At 45.7% G+C, this 21,081-nt stretch overlaps 1 protein-coding gene across 6 annotated transcripts in view; it reads right to left on the minus strand.

Annotated features, from left to right (window-relative positions):
* TTLL11 (tubulin tyrosine ligase like 11) overlaps nucleotides 1-21,081 on the minus strand; it is a 266,029-nt gene that overhangs the window by 145,643 nt on the left and 99,305 nt on the right. For all 6 annotated transcript variants that reach the window (XM_073806536.1, XM_073806534.1, XM_073806535.1 and 3 more), the window contains 2 exons: nucleotides 10,476-10,571; nucleotides 9,615-9,730 (listed from right to left, as the gene is read on the minus strand). In XM_073806536.1, the coding sequence (XP_073662637.1) occupies nucleotides 9,615-9,730; nucleotides 10,476-10,571 (212 nt within the window). The remainder of the gene's footprint in view (nucleotides 1-9,614; nucleotides 9,731-10,475; nucleotides 10,572-21,081) is intronic.

Raw genomic sequence — 21,081 nt, forward strand, 5'->3', positions numbered from 1 at the left:
TTAAAAAACTAAAAATAGAACTACCATATGACCCTGCAATCCCGCTACTGGGCATATACCCTGAGAAAACCATAATTCAAAGAGAGTCATGTACCACAGTGTTCATTGCAGCTCTATTTACAATAGCCAGGACATGGAAGCAACCTAAGTGTCCATCGACAGATGAATGGATAAAGAAGATGTGGCACATACATACAATGGAATATTACTCAGCCATAAAAAGAAGCGAAATTGAGTTATTTGTAGTGAGGTGGATGGACGTAGAGACTGTCATACAGAGTGAAGTAAGTTAGAAAGAGAAAAACAAATACCGTATGCTAACACATATATATGGAATCCAAAAAAAAAAAAAGGTTCTGAAGAACCTAGGGGCAGGACAGGAATAGAGACGTAGAGAATGGACTTGAGGACACAGGGAGGGGGAAGAGTAAGCTGGGACGAAGTGAGAGAGTGGTATGGACATATATACACTACCAAATGTAAAACAGATAGCTAGTGGGAAGCAGCCGCATAGCACAGGGAGATCAGCTCAGTGTTTTGTGTCCACCTAGAGGCATGGGAGGGAGACACAAGAGGGCGGGGATGTGGGGATATATGTATACATATAGCTGATTCACTTTGCTGTACAGCATAAACTAACACAACATTGTAAAGCAATTATATTCCAATAAAAATGTTAAAAAAAAAAAATCCATCCTGGCAGGCAAAGATCAACCTGTCGCTCTTGGAGATCAATTCCCACTTGCTTTACCACCTCCTCCTTCACACATTTTTTTCCTTAAAACAAAACAAACAAATAAAAAAACCTCCCCAGGTTACATATATTGTTTGACTTGTTTAAATACTACATTCATATTGGACATTTCCCACGACAGATACTCCCTTAGGAATAAGCAGCATTTTCTCTCCTTCCAAATTAAGAACATCTCATTGCTTTGCAGATTTAAAAACATCCAACTGCAAACTCCCTTTTATGGATGAAGAAGCCAAAGTACAGAGAGGGGAGGAAACTCTGTACCACTTACAGCTGTAAGTGGCAGCACCAGGATTCACCCCAAAGCATTCGACTCCAGGGCCCCTACGCTCACCGTTCTGCTGTCCCTCCTGTGCATTAAAAACACATGTGCATCTCCAGTCCTGCTTCCTCATGGGCTCTCTCTAGCCTAAGACAGACTTCTAAATAGCACACAGAGCTTTAAGCACAAGATGCTGGAAATCAACTAAACATTCACCAATACGGAAGCAGAGTCCCAGCCACTGATGAAAATGATGTTTACAGAACTGTTAATAAGAAGGGGAAATTACTGTCGCATAAAATGGAGAAAAATAAAAACAGCATACAAAAATTATACAGATCGTATGGCCTCAACTACAAAACAATATAGACAGCAGAAAACGATACCATTTTTATGAACTAAAAAGTTAATAATGATTAGCTCTGGGTGCTTGAATTTGAGAGAGATTTTTATTTCATGCTACACAGTTTTCAGTATTTTCCATTTTTTTTCTACAATGAGCACATATCACTTTTATAATAAGAAAAAATTTAATAAGAAGCATGTAGCAGAGAAGCAGGATCTGTCCTCTTCAGCCCCAAGCGCCATTTTGGAAGCATGATTGGCGGTCCTCCCCCACCCTGCCTAACCCCCTGGCCCGGCTTCCTGCCTCCATCCTTCCTCCCCCAGGCTTATTTCTATTTTCCTCACTGAACCAAGCCCAAGCAAATGATGGCTCCACCTCCTTCAGGAAGGCTGCCTTGACCACTCCAGGCCAGCCACTAGTTGAATCATAGGAAACTGCCACTCTTGTAAGTCAAATTTAAAAAAAGATCGAATATCAGTAATTTCCTACGATTCCACCTCATCCTTGGCTCAGCCTGCCTTCTTCTGAACTTCTAGCATGTTCCCAGTCTGGGACTCACGATTGCATACGAATAATTTTCTGTCTGGTTCTGTTCTGTCTTGCGGCACGTGTAGACCTTGCTTTAAGCTGGTGTTCTCTGCACACTGGCTTACATTTTATTCATTACAGTTTTGAAGATTACTGAATATGAATTGGCCACCTAGCTGGCCACAGAGCCCTCACAGGAGATGATCAATCACTCATAAGCACCCACTCGTGTTCAGTGATTGAAGCTAAAGGGATGAGTCCCTGCCTTAAAGTTTAGGCAAAGGCATGAACCCAACCCGATGAGGATAATGCCTTGTGTGTGCACGTCTCCTTAGTGCGCTAAATACCTTCTCATCCACTCTCTCAAGGCAAGAGCTAGACACACCTGGCTTTAAATCCCAGTCTGTTGCTTATAACTGGTGTGGTCTTGGGCCTGTCACTCCACCTCTCCAGGCCTCAGTATCCTCCTCTTAAAACAGAAGTAGTGATAGCACCTAGTGCATATGGCTGTTATGAGGACAAAATGGGGATAAAGGTGAACACCACTGTGCCGTACACAGGAAGCGCTCAACAAACAGTGCCTTGTGAAAGACGCAGAGCAGCTACTACCATTCCCTTTTCTTCTCTTGTTTTGTTTGTTTGAGGTTGTTTGCTTTTGTTTGTTTTTTTTCCAATGAGGAAACTGGGCTCAGGGAAGTATACTGACTTATCTGAGGCCCAGTAGAACTGGTATCAAAACCTTGATCCTCAGCCCAGACCGCAATGCCTCCTTCCAAAAAGCTAACAACGCCTCATTTAAAAGCACATGAACAGTTAAGGCTCACTGGAGCAACTCATGAGGAAATTTCCAAACACGTTTGCTCTCCCATCACTACCTGGAATAACTCTGGAAGGGCCCCCGCAGAATTCCGCTCTGCCGTTTCCCCAAAATGCCGACTGACTGGCCATATGCTCACCTCAGTTCCCATCTGCTCTGCACCCTGGTGAGAGGGCGAACCGGCCTGCCTACCGGCGGAGGGGCCCTGCTTCAGTGTAATGGTCCCTGAAACGACACTCTCACGTCAGCTCAGGAAATCCGCCTTCCCCATAAGTCTAAGAAATGGTTCCTGCTCAACAAACTGCATGCAGAAGAGGCTTTTACTGGTTACTTCTGACTTAACGCTTAAACGTTTTCGAATGGAAGAGAGCTGTCTGGTTTTATTTCATGCACATAAAATAACGCGTGTACCATTAGTCACTTCCTGTCTGTTCTTACGTGAAAATGCACACATTTTTCTAGTTTGCTGACTGGCACCTGAAATGTGAAGCCCTTCCGGGTACGGCGGGTATGATGTATCCCGAAGCCGTGACACCCCAACCCCGGGCAAATCGCTTTAGCTCCGTGGAGCCTCTAATGATAATAGGGCTGTTGGGTCCTTAACTTTTGGAAAATATGATGAAATTTCTGACCTTCTCTCCAGGAAAAATACACACAGATGTAAGATTTTGTGTCATTTTAGGGATCACAGACAGCCCGAAGGCCTTCATATTTTCAACTCAGGTTGAAGACAAGCTTTGATTTACTCTAGGCCACCCACCTCTGGCCTCTGGGTCTTCATCTACGTCCCCATTGGCACCTTCTCTCCAATAATCTACTTCATGCACCTGTCTCACCAGCTGACTCATCTCCTCACGTTTCCCCAACAGAGCCCCGTGCCTTTGTGTCCTCCACCTGGGGAATCCTTCCATCCATTCGCCTGTTCCGAATATTACTCATCCTTTAAACCTCAGGCCCAGTGCCACTCCTCCTTGTCAGTTTTTTGGGTTTTTTCTTTTAACTCTTCTTATCAGGGAATAATCTTTCCCTTGTTACTTTGTCTTTATGTCTAGGGCATCTTGTACTTTCTACCCCGTAGATATTATGTGTGGGTCTTGCCTCCATTACTGGCCTATGAGCTAATTCACTTCTGTAGTCTCCTCCCTGGCACACAGTAAGTGCTCAATAAATGCTCTAAATAATCAGTATCTGTAATGCTGGCATGGTGTAAAATGAAAACCAAATGAATATGTGAATATTCATCTCTCTGTGACCCAGACTCCTTCCTGATTTATGTGAAATCTTCAGAGGTGCCTGGGGTCAGGGTGTGCTCATCTGTAGCGTTTTGCCACAAAGAAATCATGAGGGGTCAACAAAGCCCCAGAATTTCAACAAAATGTCAGCTGTGCACACGTGGATGGGCCATTCCATCCACGGGGCGGTCGGATGATTCTCCTGAAAGAATGCCTGTTTCCAGAAGAATACTCCAGAAAGTAGGAAAGATAATGTTCTACATTCACAGAGGCATGTTTAGTCTCGATAGTTTAGGAACCCCTCTTCTCTATCATTGAGGGTATTTCAGTAGGACGTAACTGCCAATTTAAGGGGCAGAGATCTGGGCTTGGAGACCTCTAATTAATGTGTTTTTGATATTCTTCCTCAGGACAGGACAGAGTTACATTCCTTGGTCAAACTATAAGCCCCCAGCGGTGAAACTGAACCACTGGGAGATTTCTTGATCTCTGTTCTCTTAGAATGTTTTGCCTTTATCCTAGATTCTATGTAGAATCAACCTAATTTGAGGATTCACCTAATGTACTGGTTCTGAACAGGGCACAAGATCCAAGGGATACACTTGAAGTCAAGGTCAGAGTGAAGCCTGAGCTCCCAGTGAAGCCTTCAGAGGACAAATGTCTCTGAATTAGGGCCAAAGCTGTCCCAGCAGGCTGACTCCATCCTTCACATAAACCTGGTTGTCACGGCGGTAGGAGGGAAGGGAAACTGGGAGAGGACCATGGACCGGTGCTGTGGGAAAAGGGGCTTCTGTGCTTTACATAAGTCATGTTCCAAGTGGACACTTTTGAATAAGAGGCAAGCAGTCTAGCCCCCAGCTCCCAAGCACTGCGGGGCATCCAGAACATCCTCTCAGATTACTCCAAGCCTGTCCCTGGCTTTATTTATATTACTCCGGGTCCTAAAGGGTTATGATTCCTGAGAAAGGAAGGTGGTTACCAGAAACATCTACAGGAAGAGGAGTAAAATACTAGTAAAATGGCTCCCCCGGGGGTAAGCCGACCTTCCAAAAACTCATCCATTGATGGAATAATCACCTCATTTTTAAAATAACTGAGGAATGCAATTTATTCACTTCTGCTTCTGATAGAAGTGTTTACAAAGAAAGGCTTGGGCTCCCCAAATACCTTGAGAATAGAGGAAATTTTCCGTTGATTTCCCTGATTTCCTCCTTCAGCAAATGACCCACCTTCTTCATTTTAGTTTTGTCTTGTACGATTCAGACGGACAGAATCGTTACGTACACAACTCAGATAGGCTCCTTCAGGAGCTGGTGACTTATGTTTCACCATCAGCGTAACTTTAAAGCAGCCTGATGGACCACATGGGGACCCCAAGAATTAGCATTTGTCTAATCCTCTCAGATGTCCTGAGGGTCTCTCATATGTGTCATTTCACATGATGCCCGTGAGAGTCCAGCCAAGGAGATCCCTTGATCCCCATTTCAAAGATGAGATCAGAGAATACAGCGACTTGGCCAAGCTCATAGTGCAATGATCAGAGATGAAGGACTTCAACCCAGACCTGGCTGATGCCAAGTCCAGTGCCTTGTCAGGACACACGCTTCTCCTCTGCCCGGGATGCTTGGGAGGGACGTTCTTGAACCAGAGAGCTGACTGGCATGATGGTTTCTAAGGTCCCTTCCCATTCTAACAGTCTGTGCTTCTATCAATAAAATGAGGGGGTTGGATTAAACCAGAGGTTTTAGAAACTTCTTGTAGCAGAAAAGATCCCTTCCTCTCAAAGGAAATCTCTAGAATGCCGAGACATAACATAGGTCGTCCCAGCTCCCCTCTGGTTGAAAAAGAAATGACTTCCACCCAAATGTCCATCAGGTGACAAATGGATAATAAAATGTGGTATGTCCATAGAATGGAATATTAGTTGGCCATTAAAAAGGAACAAAATATTGATACATGCTACCCCATGGGTGAACCTCAAAAACATGGTAAGTGAAAGAAGACAGACACAAAAAACTCCATTTACATGAAGAATCCAGGATATGGAAATCCAGAGACAGAAAGTAGGCTGGTGGAGGCGGGGATGGGGAATGATTGCTTAATGGATACAGGGCTTCCTTCTGGGGTAACAAAACGTTTTGGAGCTAGAAAGCGGTGATGGTTGCACAACATTATGAATGTACTAGATGCCACTTTTATATGGCTGATTTTATATTGTGTGAATTTCACCTCCATAGGTGTGTGTGGAGATAGATGACGGTTCTAGAATCCTCCCCTTTTAGCCTCCCCCTTCCCCTGTCCCTGCAGTGCCTCCAAAGAACCCTAGTATGCAAATCAATAGAGTCAGCAGATATTACAAAAAGTCATCAGAGTTCAAAACAGCTCTCATATGACAGCTATTTTATTCCTTCAGGGGTCAAGTGTATTTTCTCTTAACCCAACAAATAAATTTGCCTGGGCCGGTGACATCATGCTACTTGGAAACAAAACTTTCCACTGGCAGCCAGCTCCACTGTCAAGTCTAGTCCACAGTGATCTAACAGCTTTGGTTTTAGGATATGTCATCGGTTTTAAACTCGAAAGTCTGCTTTAAGTATACCAGAAAAGATCATGGCAACCAAGCGTTACCTTTTGTTTGTTCAGATTCTAGTAGATAATTTTATTGTTAGCAGTAAACCAAGCGTTATTAAGTCCCTACTATATAGTAAAAGTCTTTCACGTTGTTTCATTTAAATGTCATTATTTCCATTTTATAGAAAAGGATACTGGGCTCAGAATAGCTCTGTACGTCCGCAAGGTCAGGATTTGAATCTCAGTCTCTTCAGCTCAAGAGAAAGTTCTATCAACTACGGCAAGATGGGTCTCAGCAGGGTTGCGAGTTCCTCTCACCATGGAAGGCATGAGGACTGCTTTCAGTCCCACCAAAGAACTGACCCCAGCCTACCTGCCCTTCCGGGGTGTGTGAAGATGCATGACACACGGACACACGTGTCTGGTGCCCTTCCAAGGCCCCCCTCTGCACCTTCCCCGAGCAGTTTAGAGATATGAGGAGTTCAGGACATCTATCGACCTTTTTTCTTTAGTCTGTGCAGGAAAAGTGAAAGCCCACTTCAACAGTCTTGCTGACAAAGCGTACTCAGGAAAGAACTGATGAAGGACACATCAGACCCTCTTTTGCTAAGGAGTTGAAGGGGAAGGCTAGGATACCATTTGTTTATAACTGTTTACGTTGGATCCTATTCAAACACAAGAAACTCCAGCTTCTAAAGTTAACTGCCAGCCTAGAAGTCCATGTGACATCACTTCCTGCAGTTGGAGTGACCTGGACCCAGACTGGAACACACAATTCAGCACTACAACACTGTGCGTTATCTGTGGGCACAAATATGGTACTTTTCCAAGTTATACTGAAACATTTCTACATAAAAGAGTTGAGAATAATTTCAGCCTTTTTGTATGGTAAAGCTATTAAAATGATAATAATAATTCTTTACATAAAAATTCACTTTACAGATTACAAAATTCTTTCATGGACAATCATTGCTGGTTTTTTTTTAAAAAAAATGGTATAATTAAGGAAAAATATCAGTAAATGACATTTAGCTATTAACATACACCCTCCTATTGTAGGTAAGGAAAGGATGAGGTGGAAGCGTTTTTCTATTAAAATTGAAGTCAGGTTCTTGAAGCTCTAACTGTTCCTGATTACCAATAAAAAAAACAAACAAAGTCGATGCTTTTTAAATTAAAAATGAGGTGCTGCTACTTATGACTTGATAAGTCGTACAATGCCTTTCCCATCCTTCCCAATGGTCCTGGGTCCATTTAAATTGCTTTTAAGTTTTAGATCTGCAGCTCATGTGGATCATACCGAATGCCAGGTGTTGGTGAAGAAAAACAACTAGAACCAGATAAAGAAAGTTAATCATGTGTTGAGGCCACCTAATGTGAAAAATACAGTAGTACCCTTACCTCTCTTCCTGGTTTTGGTGGCAGAGGTTAAGAAAGCTCAGGCCACACAATGGCCTTCGAACTTGTTCCCACCAAAGGAATCAGAAGGCTAATGTGTCAAGGTCATCTTTAAAAGTATGCCCCTGGGCCACACTGGCGTGGAAAGCCACCAGAATCTCCCCGCAGTGCAATACGGTCTCTCAAGACCTAACCTCTACTGGGGAGATCAATGACCATTAGAGAGTAGATTTTTGAGAAATGAGTTATATCACAATGAATCTGACCAAACTGCAATTAGTCCACTGCTTTTCCTTAGGGATGGCTAAAAACAGCAGCTGCATGCGTGTATGCGTAGACCCATTACCCAGCTGCCATGGGCTGCTCTGAGGATTCTGCAGACCTGACATGCCACCACTCTGAAGCCCTAGTCGGTGGAGGCAGGATCGTCCCACGTGAATGACAGGTGAGCGTCCTCAGCAAGTCTTGCTGGTAATGGATCTGTGCCTCACACAGCAAAGAAGGCGCTGGAAGAGAACTGGGCCGAGCAGGCACCATCCAGCCTGACTCAGAATATGCCAAATGCTCCTTCCGAGTGACGTTTCCTGTAGGGCAGTGGCTCTCAACCTTGGCCGCATGATAGAATCACCTAGGGAACCTCAACTATTTCTGTGGCCAGGCCTCCAGCCCAGGCTAATTAAAAGCATCTCTAGATGTGTGGGTGCTTGCACTGGTATTTATGAAAGCTCTCCAGATGGTTCTAATGTGCGGCCAAGGGGAGAAGCGCTACTGCAGGGTGATTCGAACAATATGTGGGCTTGAGCCCAGCTGGTGAGGGGCTGCAGTAGAGGAACCTGCAAAACACCGCTTGCTTAGGGAAGTCAGCGTTCCTCACGTTCGCGAACCATAGCTGACAAGTGCTTTACTTGTCTGGGAGCGTTTGAGTCAATCTGATATGTCGGGGGTACCAGGAGCGCTGTTGGGATTGCCTTTGATTTTTCTGCCTAAAAGAGGCACAATGATATTCACTCAACACTTACTTTGTGAAAGCCAGGAATCTGGTAACAAAACAATGCAAACAAAATACCCAAGTGAAATGTCATTCATTTCAGGGGTGATTCCATGGAGGGAGGGGCAGGGCACATACTCCCATCAATATCCCAGTGTAACATCCACTGGGTGGGTAGGATGGAGAAGAATTATAACTGTTGTAAATATTACAGAACTGCCACAAGTTCAATAATTGGTTCTGCAGGTTTTGAAACAAAAAGCTTATACTGCAAGAATGCAAACATCATGAAGAAAATTAAAAGGAAGCGATCCTTACCACGTCCAAGTTACCTGTGGCCCTCTCCTCCGGCATTTTGTACTCTCTCCCTGTGCTTGAGGATTTCACAGAGAAGCACCAGGTGGGCAATGGTGAGTGAGGGGAGATGCTATCACTGGGGGACAGTGGGTTTTTAGAGAAGACTTTCCAGACTCAGATAACCGTCGGCTAGAAATTCATCCACTGAACCCCAAGTGTTGGATTCATGTTGTAGGTCTCCATCACCTGACTTCGAGTCACTATATCTGGAGGCTGATACTCATAGATGAAACTACGATTTATTAGACTGCTTAACGTATAAACCTCACTCCCAATGTTAACAGGTTTTAAGAACTTAACTTACCTGCTTAGGACGCAGGAAGCACAGTTGATAGAAATAAATGATATAAAAAATACTTACTGGCTCTCTCTTTTCTTCTTAAATGGGTCCATGAGACGCAGTGTGTCTCTGATGACGGCCACTTTCACTTCTTCATCGACAAGGCTGGGGACATTCTCAAACACCCCTGGAGAGAGCTTGAAGGGTAAGGATTCCATGTTACAGTGGAGAGAGTGATTCAGCACCAACTGACCACCAGCACAAGCCCCAGTGGTTGTACTGTTAGAATTCTCCAAAGGCTCCCTTCAGTCTACCTGAAAAACGTCAGTTTCCTTTTACAAATCAACAAAATACATGAAGGGGAAAAACAGCGCTATGTGTTTCTCATTATCAAAATGATACGCGCTCGTTGTAGAAAAACTGGAAAGATGGCAGAGAGGAAGAAAATTAAAAGAATCCGTATAGTCCCCACAAAACCCAGTATTAATCGTTGGTGTATTTCTTTCCAGTCTTTTTTATGCATTCTTAAGTGGCGGGGGGAACGGGGGGGAGAAAAAGATAACCACTGTTAAATGTACTATTTATCTTAGTGATTCAAGCATGTCGACATGGCTAAATCATATTCGTAGAATTTCAATTAGTTCATCTCCTGAGGCTAACTAATTAGTTCATGTCAAAACTGATGGAAAGGCTCAGCTGCTTCTACATTTGCAGATCGTAAGAAGTGGAGAATGGCATGCTGGGAAGTTACCACAGGTCGGGTGGAGCTTATATTAATAGATGATGTTCAGAGCTCAACAAAATTGAGATCATGTAGGCCTGAACAGAACTTTGCTGGGCAAATCTGAGAACGTCGAATCTCATTTAGCCAAGGGAGCAACAGGAGAGTGGGAACATTCGGTTGGATGGTAATATATTCAATGAGATACTCAAAATACTCACTTCTTGCTCGTGTTCGATTCTCATGCTGGGGTTTGCATTTACTTCAAGTAGTATAGGCTTCAGATTTTTCATGAGAAGAATGTCAAAGCCTAAAATCTGGGGCAGTATAAACATAATTCAGAATTACTCCCTTTAGCTGCAGTGTCTTTGCAGGAATCGAGTATGGAATTAGGGGAGTCAAGGTGAAAATTAATTCCAACCCCACCCCCAGCCTGGGCCTTGACCCTGGCTTCTCTCGTCCACAGGCCCTCTTCCTCTGGATGTACTTGTCAGGCCAAATGGACAGGAGAAAATTTTATAGGGGCCTTGGTAATGGGATGAGGTCCCATGGTTCACTTCAGCACCATCGGTGTCGTCTGAAGTGCGGTGGTAAGATGATGACCTCTTTCTTCTTTAACAGGTTTTTTATTATGTTAAGGATCAGTAGTAGTCCATCAATTTCTCCCTCTCCTTCTGTTCTCCTCTATTACGTTGCTTCTTAGCTAGATCTCTACAAAACCCAAGGCTATCTTTCTTAACCTCGGGTATATATCAGCATCACTTAAGGACCCCTTTCAAAACCACTGCCCGCCCCCAGCCCACACCTATGAGTCAGAAACTTCCAGAGTGGAACGCAGGCAAATGTATTTTAAATAACAAATCCCCTGGGTAATTCTGATAGACCCTCCTAAGAGGAAGGGAATATTTATTAGGCGCCCACTAGGCACCAATTATGATAAAATGCACCAATTATTCAGAATCACGTTTAATCCTCATGCCTGCGTAGTTGAAGAAGGGATCGTGCTCTCCATTTCACAGAACCAGAAACTGAGTCTCGGAGAGGCCAGCGGATTTCCTGAGACTGCCTCTCTAGTAAATCACAGAGCTGGACTTCACACCCAAGCAGAACCGGCTACACAGTTTGTGGGACCCGGTGCAAGATGAAAATGCAGGGTCTGTTGTTCAAAAAGTATGAACCATTTCATGACGGTGAAACAGAACATGAAACCAAGCGTGGAGGCCTTTGGAGTGTGGGACGCTGAGTGCACAGCCCACACGCCCATGCGGCCAGCCTGCATCCAACGCTAAGTCCAGCATCACTGGCCAGCCGCCTGCTGCTGCCTCAGGGGAGGCTTTGTCTTCTGGCCCCTTTCAGCTCCTCACAGGCCCCACGATCAGGGTAACCCACCCTGGGCATCTCATGGCCGCTGCTTGAAACAACCCTTTATTGCGATAACATCTCCTCACCCTTGAGACTGCAGGTACTAACTGGATTCAGACGGACTCTAAGGACACCAGCTTCTTGGGAGGACTCTCATTATGTCTCTAGGAGGTGACAAGGTAGAAAGCTCCCAAAGTTCCCAAAACTAATGTGGAGAATAAAGGAAAGAAAAAAGATATAGCTGCATCTCCTCCTCTGTGGACTCAAGAAGAAAAGATGAGGGAAAATCCATTTACTTGTCTATACAGAATATGCACTAGTTAAATGATAATTATTAAACTGTAGCTTCATCCTTATTAACGAAATCAGAGCCCGGATGACCATTTCGGCGGCGGCGGGGGGGGGGGGGGGGGGGGGGCGTAATTCAAGATGAGGTTAGTCTTCAGTAAAGGGCAATAAGGATGAAAAGTTGGGAAAAGTCATCCTCACTCTATTTTTCTTTCCCTGGTCATAAGAAGAAAAGAATGGAAATGCAGTAGAAAATGTTACATGTATTATAGATCCGCTTAATAATATATGACAAGTGGATATGAGTGATGAGGCCTTTAAGAGACTCTGGTGACATCATCAGTCTAACTTCAGACCTGGCCTGAGACACGTGATGCTGATGAGGCTACAGAGAACGGAGGGCTGCAGTTTATCATCCTGAGTCATAGACGCTTACTTTCCGCTACATTAGAAGTTTGGACTTGTACTTTCTCAGCCTGGGGGACTCTTCTCAGCTCAGTGCACAGTGGTTTTATGCATTCACAGCTATAGGGAAGCTAGAGAAGGGGAGTGGCAAAACCTTATCAGCCACAGGGACCTGCACACAGCAGTAGCATCATATTTTTCCAGAACCTAAACTTTGGTGCAGGTAGTTGAACGTGTTGGGTCTTGTACAGGAATGCTTTGGAGCCAGATTTGGGCTTCAATCCCAGCTTGGTGTCTCACACTAGCTGGACAGTTCTAAGCCCCAGTTTCCTCATCTATAAAATGGGAATAGGAATAGTACTTACCTTAGTTCATTCATTCGTAAAATACTGACTGCCTCCTATGTCCCAGAAACTACTCTAGCTTCTGGAAATAAAGGAGTGGACTGGACATAGTCCCTGCCCTTATGGAGCTTACACTCTAGTCGGGGAGACAGGAGCAAATAAATTTAATGTGATGTAAAATGTCTTGCACAGTACCTGACGCATAGTAAGTATTTAATGAAAGTCATCTTTATATTTTTTCACAAGTTCAAGGAAATGTGGAGCACCAATGGATCTCAAGAAGCAGAATCACAGAACCAGGAGGAGGGGTGCTATTATCATAAGATCCCAGAATATCAGAGCTGGTGGAAAATCAGGAATTTATTTGGTTCAGAGTTTTTCAAAATGAGGTCCTTTTTTGGGAAGCACTGGGGAGGCCGGATCATACCAACTTTTACCTTTTTGTACATCCTGGGGTTCCCAGGGGAAAAACATATATATATATTTAAAAAACTACTAAGTTAGTCTAGCACCCAATTTGCAGACTAGAAACCTGCAGCTCAGAAATGGGAAAACCTCTCTCCAGTTTGGTGGCAGAGTAGGAAATGTCAAATGGAGAAAGAGGACTTTTCGATTATGTGATACTCTCCACCCCTCCAAGTAATTCAGTCAGCAATTATGTGTTGCTACTTGAGGGGTGCCCTGGGGATTTAAAGATATCTGTCCTTCATCCCTTACCTCTAGAGGCTCCCAAAGCAAGTTGGGGAGAAAAGGCCCTGAGCCATGAATTGTAAACTCATGCAAAGGCTCCAAACTACATTTCAATGAGAGGGGATTCCCTCCTGAGCCCCAGAACTACATATCCATCTGCACCCAGAGTATTCCCAACTGGGAGGTCCCAGACTCCTCAAATTCAACATATCCAAACTCACTATCTGTGGTCAGCAGCTTCTAAGATGGTCCCAATGATACCATCTCCTGGTATTCATACCCTTGTGTAATCCCCTCTCTTTGAGTGTGGGCTGCACTTAGTGACTTGTTTCTAACAAACAAAATAGGGCAGAAATGATGGCATATCACTTCCAGTATTAGGTTATGAAAAGACTGTGGCTTGCATCTTGGGATGCATTCTCTTATTCTCTCATTTGCTCACTCTGAGGGAAGCCAGCTGCCATGTTGTAACCTGTCCTATGGAGAGGCTGAGATGGCAAGGAACTGATGTCCCAGCCAACAGCCATGTGAGTGAGCTGGGGAGGGGACCTTTCTCCAGTAGCCTTGACATGACTGCAGTCTGGACAACATCATAACTGTAGCCTGTGAGGGACTTTGTGCCAGCAGCAGTCAGCCAACATTTCTCCTTCCTCCTTTACACCTAGCTGCTCACCAACTCTGTACATTCTACCTTCTAAAGAGATTTCGAGATCTGGCCCATCCCTTGCTGCTCCTAGTCTAGATCAAGCCTGCACCATCTTTCACCTGGACTACTTTAATACCTTCCCCATTAGTTTCCCTGCTCTCAAACTCGCCCCTCTAACTGACCTGGCACAAGGGGATGCCAGAGTAATTTTTATAAAGGCAAATAAAATATTAGCACTCATCTGCCTAAAAATCCCTGCTCACAGAAGGAAGTCCAAGTTCCAGAACATGTCCTGCAAATTCCTCTATGACCAGAGTCTGTCTCAGACTCTAGCTTTATTTTCTTGCACTCACTGCTGCACATCTTGGGCTCTAATTGTGCTAAACTATTGGTAGCTCTAGGATGCTTTACTGCTCTCTTTGTGCTTTTCTACTTAAAAGACAACTTTATTTATCAAATATTTACTGAGCACCTACCAAACCCTAGGTACTATTCTAGGCACTGGGGATCAAACAGCAAATAAGACAAGGTATGTTTTAACTCCTGCCCTCTTAGAGCTTACATTCTAGGAGAGAGACCACAAGCAAGTGAATAATTAAAACAACGTAAGAACATAGAGTGTGATACAGTGGATGGAGGGGACAGTCTGGTGGTCAGGGAAGGCCTTTCTAAGAAGGTGACATTTGTCATCCCATTTTCTTCCGGTTTGCACAGTTTCTGATGAGAACTTGTTGGTTATTCTTTGTTCCTCTAAACATAATTTGTCTCTCTAGCTGCTTTTAAGATTTTCTTATCATCACTGATTTGATTATGATAAGCCTTGGTGTGTGTGCGCACATGTTTGTGTGTGTGGCCATTTCTTCAAATAGTCTCCTGTATCTTCCTTGTCTCTTCTGCTCAGGGAACTCCAATTACACATATGTTAGACCATCGATATTGTACCATAGGGTCTGTTCTCAGGGTCTGTTCATTTATTTTTCCTGTCACTTTGCTCTCTCTGTTTCATTTTGAATAAATTCTATTGCTATGTCTTCAAGTTCCCTGATCATTTCTTCTACAGAATCTAATCTGCTATTAATCCTGTCCAGTGAAATTTTCATTACAGATATTTTCTTCCATTTGGTTCCTAGAAGTTCCATTTTGTTCTTTTTTAATAGCTCCATTTCTCTCTACATTAAGCTCATATTTTCCTTTAAATTTTTGTACATAGTTGTAATAGCTGTTTTAACATCTTTTTCCTACTAGTTTCATTATTTCTAATATTTATGGGTCTGTTTCTATTGATTTTCTCTTTAGGTATGGGTTGCCTTTTCCTGCCTTGTGGAATATCTAGTGGGTTTTTATTGGAAGCTGGACATTTAATGCTCAGTGTCTGGATTTTGCCTTCTTTTAAAAAGTGCTAGGTTTTTAGACAGTCAATTATTTGCAGATTATTTTGATACCTTCAAGGCCTATTATTCAAGCTTTACTAGGTTGGGCCTAGAGTAACCTTCATTCCAGGGAAGCTTCAGTCCATTAAGGCAGAACTTCTCTGGAGTCTCCATTGAATGTGTCCAGTAACCACCAAGCACTCTCCACCCTGACTTTGGAGCTTGAACACCTCCCTGCTCTGTGTGAGCTCTGTAAGTAGTTCAGCTTCTCAGTTCCCTGGTCATTCTTTGCGCAGCTCTGTGGATTAACCTTCCACATATGAATGGCCCAGCACTTGGCAAAGATGCACAGGGATCCCACGCAGGTTCCTGGAGCTCTTTTCCTGGTTGGGTCCCTACCTTTCAGAATTCTGCCCACAGAATCCTAACCACGTCGGCATTCCTGAACTTTGATCTCCATTTCCTCAATTCACTGATATCACAAGGCTCTGTTTAGGTGCCCCCACCCTTGCCCATCTTCTGGAGATTGCCTCCAGACAGAAAGCTGAGGCAACCGGAGACACATCTTGGCTTTTTCCCCCATTTCCTCGGGGATCACAATGCATAACTAAGTGTTGTCCAAAATCTGAAAACACTTATTTCATCCATTTTGTGTGTTATTCTAGTTGTTTTCTAAAGAAGGCTAAGTCCAGTCTTTGTTACTCCATCATGACCAGAAGCAAAAGATTTGGCAGGTGACGTATGAACAGGGACTGAATGAAGTGAGCAAATGAGTTATTTGAAGAGCTGAGGAAGAGCCTTCCAGGCAGGAGGAATGGCAAGAACAAAGGCCACTTCTGATAAACAGCAAGGAGTGAGCAAGAGGGAGATAGGAGATGAGGTCAGATAGAATGACAGGGGACATATCATGCAGCATCTTGTAGGCCATGGTAAGGAGCCAGGATTTTAAGTGCAATGAGAAAGCCACTGGAGAGTTTACACAGGGAAGTAATTTGATCTGACATGTTTTAAAAGAATGACTTTGGCTACAGTGAGAATAATAGGCTACAAGCAGCAAGGGTGGGAAAAGGAACACCAATTAGGAGGCTACTGCAGTGATCCAAGTACAAGGTGATGGCTGTCTAGACTGGGATGGCAGCAGGGGAGTTGGTTAGAAGTGGTTACATTTAGGATGCATTTTAAAGTATATCTGCAAGAGTTGCTTATGGATTAAATGTGGGAAGGAGAAGAAAAGAAGAAATACTAAAACTGGGGGGCCGGGGGGGGGCAGGGTTTAGTCTGAGTAACTGAATGCTATTCCTTTACTGAAATAGGAAAGACAGTGGGAGAGTAAGTATGGAAGGGAAATCAAGAGTTTGATTTTGGACATGTCAAGTGTGAGATGCCCACCAGAAATCCAAGTAGAAAAGTGAAGTGGGCAGTTGGATAGACCAGTGTGGAACTCAAGCAGAAGTCAAGACAGGAGACACAAATACAGGAGTGACCAGCACATAGCTGGTACTTAAAGCCATGGGGCTAGAAGAGATCATTTAGAGAGCGATTGTAGACACGAGGAGAGGAGCTGGGATCGCCATCACTGGCAGGCGCAGAAGAAGGGGCTGAGGAGCCGCAGCTGAGAGAGGAGGGACACCAGGAGGGTGTGGTGTCACTCACTGTTCTCTGCTTGGCAAATTCTCTCCGTGCCTTAAGCTCCAGCTGGAGCATCTCCTCTCCGGGAAGCCTTCCTTGACTGGGTTAACTGGCAAAGTTAACTGCTCCCCTTTTCTGTGCTCTCCCTGCATCCTGTACCTGCCCCCTTACAGCATTTATTACTCCCACGTGGCAGTCTCCCCACTACACAGTGCACCTCTTAGGGACAGACTGCATCTTATCCAGAACCACATGGCCCACAGCTAGCTCAGGGTTTGTCTCAGTGGGTGACCAGCAAATGCGGCTTGAAGAAGAAAAAAGCTTAAATGTCAGAAGTGGTCAAGGAAGGCTTTACAGAGAAGGTGGGATTTGAGCACCATCTTGTCAGCACTGAATTTCAAAAAGGAGGGAGAAGAGGAGAGAGCGTGGCAGCCAAGACAGAACAAACAGGCAGAACTGGGGGAAACACCAATGACGTCCAGGAGACAGGAATCATTTCGTTCGGTGGGTTCGCGGGCCTCAGGGAGGACGGGGAAGCGAGGCTGGGGCCAGGCTGGGAGGCAACCAGTGCCAGGACTTGTTTCTCAAACTGTGGTCGTTGGAATACCGGCGTTCCATTAAGTTGGAAATGTGAATATTTCATGGTTTCCCCGTAAGTTCAAGGCATTTCTTCACAGACCAGTTTGAGAACAATTGTTGTTACAGATAACAAACAATGTAATAATAATATCATTCATTAAGGGATTCCTACCTGCTGGAATTCCACACAGCTTTCTCTCATTCAGTCTCACAACAACTGGAAGGCCGGTCCAAATACAATATTATCTCTCTTTGCAGATAAGGAAACTGAGGCAGAGAAAGGTTAACGTGCCAAGCTCTCCAGCTAGAGTTGCTGGAAGGAGGAGCTGGGGTTAGCTCAAGCCCGGGACATCCGAGAACGAAACCCGAGCCGGAGCGTGAGCAAAGGCTGCTCCTTTGCCTCCTTCCCGTGGGGTGTCTGGGGCTGACGGGGAGGGAGGAGATCAAAAGCGCAAAGAAGGAAAAGGAGAAGCACCTCAGCCTTTAGGGAAGGTGCCTCCTCCCGACACTGAAGGGAAAGGATCGCGGCCAAGGAGAGTAGTGGACCCGGAGCTAGAGGAAGATAGAAACCAAGCGATGAAATTGGGAAAGAATGTCCGTGAAAGCTGAGCTAGAAACCTTTCCTCTGTGCGTGCATTTCTGCCACATGAATCATCTACGCCCAGACGGACCTGGCTCTTTAAGCCAGGCTCACAGAGCTGTCCTCAAGAAGACTGACAGGGGGATATCTTGCTGGGGCTGCCTGGGCAATGACAGGGGGACGGGCCAGAATGACAGGGCAGCCACGTTCCTAGGCAACAGATTCCAGGAAACCTGCCCACAGCCTGGCTGCGCCAGCCCCTGCTCTGGGCCATCACGATTTCCCAAGTAGTTATTGCGGCTGTGATTGGAAAGGGGTCACGGTCACATGTTTAAGATAAATGTAATTTTCTTGGCTTTGAGTGTATGTCCGGGAATGCTACAATACGGGCCAGGCCCAGGCTACAAGCAAAACGGGCGTCCATGACAAAGAAATAATTCATTATGTATGCACAGAACATTAGAGTTCACAAAGCACTTCATCATCTTTATCTTGTGTGAGTCACACAACAACTCTGTGAGGCAGGTGAGGAAACTGAGGCACAGAGAAGTGACTAAAATAAATTAACACAGCAAGGCAATGGCAGACCATATGTTGTCCCTAAATCGTTGGGTTCCAAGTCAGTTCAGGTGCTTGAGACCCAAACTACCAAGTGTTTTAACAAGTGATAAGACTAAAGAAAGCAAGAGAGGAATCCAAGGAGAAAAAGATACTACTTTCTCAATCACTATGAATCTGAAATATACGATAAAACAGATTTTAAACATCTAACGCTTTATACCTTCGCCTTCATTACTTCACACTCCTCCAAAGAAGGCAGGGAGGGAAGTGAGTGTAGGGGATTCACAGAGAAAGCAACAGGCTCAGGGTGGTGAAGAAACGTGCCCGAGGTCCCACCGCTGGGAAGAGGACGAGATCCTCCCGGAGGGTTACTTCCGGCCCTGTGCTCCTCTCCTGACCCCAGGCCTGGCAGCACGTAGTGTGGCCAGGCAGTGGAAAACGGCCACAGGGCCGTGGTTCCATTTGCTAGACGTGATCTGTCCAAACCAGTGGCTCCCTCCCTGTCTGCCCTCCAGTTGGGCCCCTGGTTCCACCCCATGGCCGCCGCATGCTGCCTGTCCACAGCAAGACAAGCAGCAAAACCACCGCCCTGGCCCTCCACCCTGCACCCTCGCTGTGCCAGGGCTCTGTGGCTTGGCCACGCAGGCCGGCCCACATGATACTCCTGGAATAGCTGTCACTGTCGAACAGATGTGACCACACAGTCCCCTGGGATGACCCCTGGGTGCCTCCAAGTTGCAACTCTCTCCTTCGCCCTAACCTTCTGATGGCTCAAGCCAGGACTTGTTTTCTCTGGTCCTGCCTCTGAGCTCTGCCCACTTCCCTTTTCTAAGGCCCTAAACCACCTACCTGATGGCTGAGCTAGACACCCTGCCTGGGAACAAGAACCTGGAGACAAGTGCCTAAGGACAGACCTCTGGGTGACAATTAGCCCTTCCTGGAACTGATCACTGCCTGAATTCCCCCTGCAAAGGCTTCTGCCAGCCTGCCTGAAAATCCCGCTGACGGGTGTCCAGCCGCCCGGGTCACCTCTCTGGATCTGGGGCCGCACCTTGGGACCAGCCTCCTCTTCTCCTGCTGAAGGAACACCCCACCCATCAGAGGCGCTGCCCCACTGCCTCCCCTCCCTTCCACGCTACCCGTTTCTCTCCTGCCACAGTCTTAGGTAAAGGACCAGAAACAACTCAAATGTTCATTGACGGAAGGACTGATGAACGCAGTGCGTGTATTTACAATGGAAGACCCAGCAGTGCAGATGAAAGAGCACCAACGACCCACCTCAACACAGAGCGGGAGAGAAGGTTGCAGAAGTCTATGGACTTGACCGTAGTATTTTTATAAAGCTCAAAAACAAGCAAAGCAAAATAATATACTGCCTAGGGACACATTCACGTATACTAAAAGGATTTTTTGAAGCAAGGAAATGATAAACCTAAAATTCAGGACCATGATTACCTCGGGCTGAGAAATGGGATGGGGGAGAAGCACAGTAATTGGGGCTCTTGGGTTGGGGGATGGGCTGGGGATGATGATTGGTGGTTTTGCTTTGTAGCTTACATACGTGTTCCATGTATTCTTTCTTATACACTAACTGCTACAAAATAACTTTAAAGATTGGATGGAGAGGGTCCCGGAGGTGTTCCTTCGTACCGTCTGTTCCCTACTCCGATTTATCTGGTGGCAGGAAACTGTGTGCCTACCAAGGGCCTGGACTCCGAGTCCCCCGCCACAACCTTCATGGCCAAAGGATCTGGAAGAATGCGCCACCCCCATTCCCATCTCCTCCCCGACCGCACACTGGCTTCGTCCTCTACCATCGCCCTGTCCCATCACCCCACGGGTCAGAAAGTGCAATGGGCACTTTCCGTTCGGGTCTGACACGACATCTCAGCAGCGTTTGCCATGGCCGGCCCCCGCGTGCTTCTTCTCCAAGCATTTAGGCTGCTTCCTCTCCTGACATCCCTTCTATGGCTCAAGCCACTTCTTCTTGGCCTCCTTTGCTGCCCCCCTTCCCCCTGCCTGTCCCTTACTTGAATGGCAGTGCTCATGGGGGTCTTCCTGGCCTCTTCTCACCCTGTAGCCGCTCAGGGCTCAGTGACCATCCAAACGCTGATGTTCCCAATCTCTCTCCTGCCCAGATCTCTCTCTCCCGAACTCCAGGCCCAGATGCCCAATGTCCACCCAACCTCCCCACCTGGATGTCACGCAGGTCCTTCAAAGGCAAGTTCAAGTCCAACTCCTGCCCCCACTGCCACTACAAGCTGGTCCCCCATCGGTGGCTTCTCTCCATCCACCCAAGCGCCTAAGCCTGGGAGTTGTTCTGGGTTCTCCCCACGCCCCCCCTGCCACCATCTCTCCTCTGCCCCCCAGCCC

This window comes from Tursiops truncatus, chromosome 6, assembly GCF_011762595.2.
Source record: "Tursiops truncatus isolate mTurTru1 chromosome 6, mTurTru1.mat.Y, whole genome shotgun sequence".
In the NCBI taxonomy this organism is placed as follows: Eukaryota; Metazoa; Chordata; class Mammalia; order Artiodactyla; family Delphinidae; genus Tursiops; species Tursiops truncatus.